We start from the raw sequence: 9,754 nt of genomic DNA on the forward strand, positions 1-9,754 counted from the left end.
TTCCAACTCTTCTGCATATACTTGACAAATGAGCACCAGCTGTGGCTGCTGGTGGTGCTGGATGTGACCTTTGCACCCTGTGTACCCTGAGGGGGTCCTGCAGGCACAGAGGGTGTTCGGACTTGTTATTGTTGCTTCCTAATAAAGCCCTTAGTAAGTTTCTCGACTATTTCAGGACTCAGTAACTAGTCTGTACGCATCACTTGTTGTGGAAGCAGTTGTTCGGTCAAAAGCAGTGCACACTCTTCAATCTTAAATTACCCCTTTATCATAAGACTTTGCTCACTGATTCCACAAATATATGTCCAGGATGCTTGTAGGCATATGTTAAACCCCCAAACCGGTAACCGGATAAACTGGCAGGGATAGCCACTTTTCAGTGTGCTTTTTGAATTGTGGAATGCTTTTCTGAGTAGTAAGAAAGTACAGTTGTGAGGTTATTTCTAGCAGGAATCAGTTTCTTTCAAAAACTTCTGTTCTTGACTTCCATTGTGACCATACAAATTATTTGACCAATTAGTGGTTGTGGTACCTCATGCCATTATAGAACATTTTTATGAAGTGGTTTTACTCGATGGGTTAAAAAAACGCCTGAATGATTTCTGGAACCTATCAAATAGCCAGTAACATGAAGTTTAAAACCCTGTATATGATTGTATCTTCAAAAGGAATATGAATTTCTTCCCAGAAAATGTGAACATTTTAAAATATTGGAATCAAAATGATAGAAACTTTTTTTGTGTGTTAGCAAACTCATGAGACATAGATGAATAATTTTTACTGTTTTTTTAATTTTATTTATTTATTTTTAGAGACAGGAAGGGAGGAAGAAAGAGAGGGAGAGAAACATCAGTGTGCAGTTCCCTCCCATGTGCCCCCTACTGGGGACCTGGTCCGCACCCCAGCCATATACCCTGACTGGGAATTGAACTGGCAACTCTTTGGTTTGCAGGCTGTCACTCAGTCCACTAAGCCACACCAGCCAGTTCAACTTTTGCTGTTTTTTGAATATCCAGAGTAATATCTTGGTTTGGAATTTTATTTCTAACCACTGTTAGACAGACTTTTCAGAACTGTCGAGAATCACAGCACTGTGCCAAATCTGCTGTGGCTTACTGGTATTAATCTTATTTTAAAGCACCTAATGTCAGAGAAAGGATATCAGCATCAATTTTCAGAAAATATGTCCTGGAAGGGCTGACCAAGGGTTAGAGTTACAGATAGTCGTTTTCTGTGACTTCAGTCTCCAAAGATGAAAATGTGTCTTGGATATTCTGATTTCCTGTATTGCCTAATAAGGACCCATGCCTTGCCCTAGTCAGTGTGGCTCAGTTGGTTGGGGCATTGTCCTGTAAACTGAAGGGTCACAGGTTTGCTTCCAGATCAGGGCACATGCCTAGGTTTCGTGTTTGGTCCCTGACCAAGGCATCTGTGAGAGGCAGCCTATTGATGCTTCTCTCCCACGTTGATGTTTCTCTCCCTTTCTCTGTTCCTTCCTTCCACTCTTTCTAAAATCAGTGAGCATGCCCTCAGGTGAGGATAAAAAGAAAAATGAATCCATGACTTCCTGATATGCACTGGGAGAATTAAAAATTTTTTTTGTAATTTTATCATTGGTTATATACATGTGCATTTTCCAAGAACCTTCCACTTTCTATTTGTGAATAACTGCTTCCCTTAGTTAACCTATTTAAAAAAAATTTTTGCTTTCATTCTCACCTGAGGATATACTCACTGATTTTAAGGGAGAGAGGAGGGGAGAGAGGGGGGAGGGAGGGAGAGAGGGAGAGGGGGAGAGAGAGAGAGAGAGAGAGAGAGAGAGAGAGAGAGAGAGAGAGAGGGAGAGAGGGAGAGAGGGAGGGAGGGAGGGAGGGAGGGAGGGAGGGAGGGAGAGAGGGAGAGAGGGAGAGGGGAAGAAACATCGATGTGAGAGAGAAACATTGATTGATTGCCTCCTGTACATGCCCTCACCAGGGACTGAACCGACAACATTTTGGTGCACAGGACGATTCTCCAAACACAGCCACGCCGACCAGGGTAGTTTGTCTATTCTGATGAAAAGAATTCACATTAGGAAGATTGAAAAACGGTGGCTCCTCCTCCCCACCCTCAACCCATGGAAGACATCAGAGGAAATTGTATGTCAGTGAGGGTTCTGTTTTTCCAAGTCATTTGGGACTTTAAAATTTTTCACCTATATAGACAGTTTATTTACCATATTGCTCTGTAAGAGAGCCTATGGCTAAATGCTGCTGTCATTGATTTGAGCATTAGTTCCGTTTTCTTTAATTGGCCTGTGTGGTGCTGTGAATGAAAACGACTCCTCTTGTAGCGGTCTCTCTCAGAAAAGTCACATGAGCAATTTTAAGGAAACTAGCAGTTTTCTCCCATTGCACACATTCTACTCTCCGAGAGGCTACAGAAAGGTTTCAATTAGATTTGAAATTAGACACCTGAAACCCACATATTTCTCTCAGCTCCTTAGGCAAAAATAACAAGTTAATAGCTTAATTCGCAGTTGTTTCTGTTTAACGGTGGGGGATCTGGCGCTCCTGTTCACAAATGCTTCCCTTTGAAGTCAATGAGAGTTTGAGTTTGTCATCTAAAAACCCCGGAGTCTTTCAGCTAAGGACCCTGAAGTGAACCTACCTTCAAAGAAGGGAATTCGCCGAGTGTGCCACCCTAGCCAGCAGCTGAAATATGTTAAGTGGAATCGCTACATTACTGCATTTTAAAACCGGTCTTTCTAGGGTCCCAGTGGCATCTTCTGAGCTGCAGTGTGTGTCTGGTTTCATCTGAATTATGTAAGTTCCCCGTCAGTGAGTCTCTACACTCACTCATTCACGCGTGTCGTCATAAGCTAACTTAATTAAATAGCAAGACGTCGGAACTAGTGCCGAGGTCAGCGCTGTGGGTGCAGTGGACGTGCGGTGAACGTTGAAGGAACAAATAAAGAAACAAGAAGCCTCACCACCTACAGGGAGCGGTTTCCTGGGATAATCAAATGGTTAGGGCAGGGCCGTTCTTTTCTTCTCTGTCGGTTCATTTTGCTCAACATCTGAACATGTCCAAGTCTCTCTGATGCTTAAAACAAAACAAAACAAAACAAAACAACCACCACCTTCCCTTTACTTTGGATCCTTCTTTGGCTACTGTCTATTCTTTTGCCTCTCTTTTCATGGAGACTTAGGAAACCATTAGACTCGATTCTACTAATCTGCTTGTTTCTTCCCTCATTCCCATTCAGTATACTGAGAAATGTCCTTGGCTCCAACCACGGGTGGTCTCCCTTCACTGCGCTCCCCAGCCTCTTGGTGTGTTTCTGACTGTTCTTCCCTGCCTCTTCCTCCACCCATCCCGGGGGAGCTGCCCCTCAGGGATGCCTGCCGAGCCTCGGGCTCTTGCCCCCGACCCGCCGGGATCCATTTTCATCCACAGGACGACCTGTAATGCTCCTGTCCTCCCGTCTGTCTCTCTAGCTTCGGGCTTTCGTCAGAGCTGCAGGTTTGTGTGTCTGAGATACTTCTGTGTGGATCCTGTTAGGAACCTCCAGACCATCCCTGCCCCATCCAAATCAGTCATCAGGTGCTACCAGTTTCACTCTCTCACATTTTCGAATCTCTTCTAACAGAGCCTTGTTCTCACTACGTCTTGCCTGGACTGCTTCAGCTTGCTCCTGACTAGTATCCTGTCTCCAGAGCTGTCCTCTGGTTCGTCTTCAGAGTGTCCCGTCTAGGTGTAATCTCCAAGAGGGCAGGGCATCTCTCTCTTTTGTACAGGTCTGTCTCTCTAGCACCTGTCTCATTGGAGGTGCTCCGTTAGAATTTGAATGAAGAAATTTATCTGAAATGCGTAAGGTGACCAAGCACCTACCCTGCTTTCAAAGTATCTTTCAGTGACATTCACCATCTCCGGGACAAGCAGCGTGTGAGACCTGTCCCCACCCGGCGCCGTCTCCATTCCTCTCTGCTGCACCACGCCTTACCCTCGACGCCCTGGCAGCACGGCACCGCACCTTACCCTCGATGCCCTGGCGGCGCGGCACCGCTCAGAGCCACACGGGTGGTGTTGGGAACCGCCCTGACTGGTATCAGAAAACTGAAACCCCCGCCTAGGCTAGGCTAAGGGAACGCCCTTGGAACCGTGAGCCGGCAAGGAGACAAAAGCTTATCTTCCTGGCAGGAATGCTGTTTCTGCTGCTTTGTTCATAACTGAACCCCCAAAAAGCTTGGTCGGTTAGCCAAAGACGGGTAAGATTCCCCACGGGGGAACAACCCAAGCCAGGCACGATCATTTTTGGGAGGCCCCCCCCCCAAAAGAAGGACTTGGGGGGCTGCAGCAAAAGGGGGTGATGGACCCTCACTCCTCGGCTTTGACAAAGTCTGAGTTCTCAGCGTCCGGAAGAAAATCTCCTTATCTCTCGGTGGCTTTAGTTCCCGCGCTCCACCTAAGCCTGAAACAATGACGGGGAAGTACAGCCCGGTACTGGGAAGTGCGGATTTCCCGGGGTGATCAGGCCTAAGAAAGAACATGTAAATTACTGTGAAACCTTCTTTGTTCAAGAATGCTCTCAGTTGAATGAGGAGGGTCTTAGGAGGAAGCTAGTTTGTTCCTCAGCCTTACAGCTCTTTGACCCCCAACTCAATAGACCGGCAGAGTTCTTTGTTTTATATATTCCTTACTTCCCCTAATGAGTATTGTATTTTACCTGAATTATTATGCAAAATGAGCCTAATAAAAGCAGGTATGGACGGTAATCGGGCGCGCTCCCCACTAGGGGGGTGGCCATTCTGTCCCTACTTCCCCACAGAAACTGGTTTGTCTCTGTGCATGTGTGTTTTTTCTCGCGTATTGTCGAGCCATCCACAGTGTGCCGTGGTCACTGCTAGCCGGTGACCCACGCGCAACAGGGTGGAACGCAGCCTCCCGTTTCCTTTGGCCTGCTCACGAGAACTCCCCTTGTCTGCAAGTCCCTTCTTCCCTCAACCTTGTTCATTAACGTTACCATTTAAGATTCTGCTTAGAGATCACCTCTTCCAGGAAACAATGAGTCTTCATCTAGCGGGAGTGGCTGGGAGAAGTCTGGGCAGGTTTTAGATGTGTTAGGGCGGACTTCGAAGTCCTTGCAGCGGGCGCACGCGAGTATGGGAAGCCGGCAACTCGGCAGACATGCAGGTGCCAGTCCTTTTACCAGGGGTAAAAGGGCAGCGAGAATCCCACTAGACTGATGGCACTGGTAAAGGTGGGACTTCCCCTGTCCCCGACGGGGTCCCTTAGGATGGGGCCAGGCTTGCCCGCCTCAGTGCATATCGCTGAGCTGAGTTGGAGACTGTTGGGACGCGTATGTTCGGGAAATGAACATGCTGTGTCCTTGATTGACTGTGTATTTCTTCATTGGAGCTGCTCTCAGCAACTTCGCCCCATTGTTACTCTGTGGCGACTTGCTTCCTGTGTACAGCTGCTCTTTCATGCAGACAGTCATGGTATCGTGTGGAGCCTCGAGTACTTTTTCAACGATGTGCTATGGGGTTTATTGAGCTTATGCAGAAAAGGTCTTTTCTCCCAAACAGCTATGACTTGTCGTAGTGAACTCTTCCAGGCTGATTTTTGCTGGTGTTTTTGTGAGAAGATGAAGCTTTATCTGAAGCAGATTAGCTTGGATTCAGATCTTGCTTCCCTTCCTTACTAATTGTGTAGTCTTGGGCAAGGCACTTAACCTTTCCATTGTGAGTTGGGTAGTTTGAGGATTGCTGTGAATGCCCACATGGTTCCTGGTGCTGGGGCTGGGCCTGGGTGGGAGCCCGTTCAGTGACAGCGCCTGTTGTTACCTTTGCCAGGAAAGCACGCACTTTCTATTGTAATGAACAGGGCCCTCATGAGTCTCTGAAATCTGCTCTGTTGCTGGTTTTACCAAGAGAGGATGGAAGGTGACTGGGTGTTTGCTATGAACACTGTGCACCTAACTATGAGATTCAACTTGCTGAACAGACAGGAGAGACCTGCTTTCTATGGTTGTATTTTTTTCCCTACCTTTAGTAACAGCACAGTTTCTGAGCTATATGCTTCATTTTCAAGAACATTGCAAAAACCACTCAGTGGGATCATTTTGCAGGCAAGAATGTTTAAAGCTGATTATGGCTTCAGGGCATTTTTTTCATTCTTGCATAAACCATAGTTTTCAATTATTTCAACATCACCATTCATATTATAGAGCTCTGCAGAGGTCCTGGATGATTTCATCGTATCATACACCATGTGCTTTTTGAGAGGCTTTTTCAGGAATGATGCAATGGGACTTAAAGCATTCTCTTTTTGTTTATTGGAAAAACATGCTTTTAAAAATCTATGTTCTTTTAGGAAGTCTTTAAAACACAGATTATGAATAGATACAAGATTATTACATCTCTTTGCAGTTACTATGACTTATAGATAAATTCTGTAATATTTCACATATTCTTGGTAGTACAAAGGGATCCTAGACTTTTTAAGGTGATATTATATGTTTTAATTCCTACTGTTATTGGCCCTAGGAATTATAGGTATTATCTGAAGGAGCAATGTATTAAGTGTAGAGTATTTTTAACTTTGAAAATTGTTTTATTGATATGTCTTTTATAGTAAATGGTAAAAGTATATTCAAGGTTGATCAAAATCTTAAGATATGTTTTTCACACCTTAATGTGACTGTTAGTTTTTCCATGTGCCTCCAACCCTAACACTGCAAGTGGTAAAAATGTTACAAATGTGTGCAAGAGAGTCTTTCTGATTCTTGCCATGGGCAGAGTTAGTTAATGACATTCATTTAGAGTCAGATGGTGCCAATGGGAAACGTTAAGGCACTTAAATTAGGTCCAATCAAATAATTGGTTTTATTCCTTTACTTAAAAAGAGCTTAATCAGCTGAGAGAGCTAAAGTCTAAAAAAAGTTTAATGAAATACGAATAGGGAATTTATGTTTTCAACTTTACCTTCATGTATAATGGTGGTGAAACTTCATCTTCACGTACAATGGTGGCGAATGACTTCCCTCCTTTGTTACCTCTTGCAGATACTCGGGGATGAAGTTCAGCCCTTCCGTCTTGATGACGAATTTGACTACGACGCTGTGCTGCTCACCCCCAAGTTCACTCCTGCAGAGATAGATGCCATCAAAGAACTATCCGTGCGGAAGCGAGAGAACACCGACACCGACTTGGAGGAACCCTGTGACTGATGCACCAAGACGTCTTCCTGTTTTCTATTTTGTTCTTATTCAAGCAACGATAGAATAAAAGATAGATCTACTGTAATCCCCTTTGTGGGAACTTATGTGTGCACTGATTTATCGGAGTTATTTCTCTGTAAGGCCACAGAGGTCTGTACCCTCATGGAGCACCCCTCTGTCGTGTTGACGCCACAGCCCGTGGCCAGCAGGGGCTGATGGCAGTGGCAGGTGGGGACAGGAAGCAATACCTGCCGAAGGTCTGTTTTGATGAGATCACTGCATCTGGGTAACTCGGGGTATTGAAACAAAGATCGGAAACACCCGTCCTCCTTTTTGGGGGTGAAGGTCAGTGTCACACGCAGAACACGTTGTAGCACATAGAGAAGAGTCGATTACATGGGGAGGTCGCTGGCCCCAGCTATCCAGACATGTTGGGACGAATCTGAATGCTGAGAGGCTGGCCTTCTAGGATTGATTGGGAAAGGTTTCACTGAAAAAGGCCTCTGAGAATTGATTATATGTCACATATGAAATTCTTGTACTTTGCTATTACCATTGCGATGATAGTTATGAAGCACAAGTAATGATCTCTATCTGCAGAAGCTTAAAATATAATTTGAAAAGGCGAGACATGGGGAAACAATTAGAGAATGTAAAAACATATTATGAAGTGCTAATTGTGTAGAGGTCTCATAAATGCATTAAGAAAAGGAGAATAGATGGAGGAAGGCACAGGTGAGGGGGAATCGTATGTACACAGTAATTTTTGTTACTGAAGGAATCAGTAGCAAATCAAATATACTTAGTCTTAATGTGTTTGCATATAGTCCTGTGCTCATGTATGTGTGTATATATGTATTTATAAAAATGGCCATTTATATTCCTTACAAAAGAATGCTTTTGACTTAATGTTACAATGGAGTCAAATGGTTTCTACATCTATTTTTCTTTACCTAGTCAACAGACTTCCATCAAACACCCTGTATGTGCCAAGACAAAGCGGAGGATAGAAGTGAGTTAGACATGGTCTGATGTCACGGGGAAGAGAGATGAATATACACAAATAACTGCAGCAGACCTGCGTCATCCAATCGCATAGCCAAAAATAACTGCAGCAGACCTGCGCTGTCCAATAGCATAGCCACAAATACCTACAGCAGACCTGCGCTGTCCAATAGCATAGCCACAAATACCTACAGCAGACCTGCGCTGTCCAATAGCATAGCAACAAATAACTGCAGCAGACTTGCGCTGTCCAATAGCATAGCCACCGGCTGCATGTGGCTACTGAGCAATCAAAATGAGGCACGTGACAGAGGAACTGATTTTTAAATGCTGATTTTATTTTAATTTAAAATAAGTTGATATTAATGCAGTTATAAAACTTTCAAGTACATTTGGAGAACTTGGGTATGTGCATCTTCACTTTTTCAGCTGTAAATTTTATGACATCTAAATACAGATAAATTATTTTTGACGACAACTTACTGTCTAAATTTAAAATATGCTGCAAATGTGAAATGTACATTGCATTTCAAAGGATAAGTGTGAAGAACTGTAGAATATCTTGTTACATTTTTATATTAATTACATGTTGAAATGATAATATTTTGGGTATACCTGATTAAATAAATTGTATTATTAAAATTCACCAATTTTTTGGGTAGAAGAAAGGGAGGGAGATGGGTCTGGAGGGGGTGGGGGAGGGGTGGGGAGAAAATACAACTGTAATTGAACATCAATAAATAAACATTAAAAAATTCACCAACTTCTTTTTACCTTTTAAACAAGGTTCCTGGAACACTCACAGTTCTGCATGGGGCTTGCGTGCTCTTCCTCACGGCTCTGCAGGAGAGGGTGCTCTGTGTTGTGAGAGTCTTGTGTACCGAGAGCTCCTGGCGTGTGATTGAATCATCCTTGGAGATCTGGTGGCGGGGGGGTCTTCACAGAGGAGGTGGCATTTGAGCTTGGTCAGGAAGAAATCAGGAGTTTTTGATTGCAAATGATTAGAATAGCTTGTCTGAGGAGATGATAGGAGCCCGAATTAAAGCAGCGTACGTCTAAGTGGGGGCATGGATTTGATTAGAGATTTGGATGTAGAACTAGCAAGGACTGTTGACTGATGCAGAGTGGGAATGAGAGGGCAACTGGGTGGTGGAGAAGTTGTTAGAGTGCTGTCTGTATAACACTGACTCGAGACAACCACGTTGTGACATGGTTGTTCGCAGGACCAGAGACTCTCTTAGACTCAGTATACACACAGCATTTTGGTTTTTTAAATAAAGAAAAGACTTCACCATAAATACATCTCAATTTTATTGAACTTAAATAATTTTCTCGTAGAAGAAACAAAGCTATTTTTCTAAGTGTTCAGAAGGAATGATATTTTAGGGTCCCATTTCATTAACGAGGCTGGGTAGGTGGCTGGGGAATGCTACAATAGAGCATCCTGCCTGTAGAGTCGGCGCACTGTGTTTTGGTTTCATTCCTTTCGGCAATTTTTGATTCCTGCATTATTTGGGGCAATTGTGCATTACAGCAAAAGTGACA

At 44.0% G+C, this 9,754-nt stretch overlaps 1 protein-coding gene across 4 annotated transcripts in view; it reads left to right on the plus strand.

Moving 5' to 3' along the window:
- Positions 1–8,851, plus strand: part of LOC123810226 (intraflagellar transport associated protein) — a 59,664-nt gene extending 50,813 nt beyond the window's left edge. For all 4 annotated transcript variants that reach the window (XM_045825820.1, XM_045825823.1, XM_045825822.1 and 1 more), the window contains one exon: positions 7,049–8,851. In XM_045825820.1, coding sequence (XP_045681776.1) covers positions 7,049–7,213 — 165 coding nt within the window. In that variant the 3' untranslated portion in view covers positions 7,214–8,851. The remainder of the gene's footprint in view (positions 1–7,048) is intronic.
- Positions 8,852–9,754: the final 903 nt, after the last annotated feature.

This window comes from Phyllostomus hastatus, unplaced genomic scaffold (assembly GCF_019186645.2).
Source record: "Phyllostomus hastatus isolate PE091 unplaced genomic scaffold, TTU_PhHast_1.1 phas_scaffold_585, whole genome shotgun sequence".
Classification (NCBI taxonomy): Eukaryota; Metazoa; Chordata; class Mammalia; order Chiroptera; family Phyllostomidae; genus Phyllostomus; species Phyllostomus hastatus.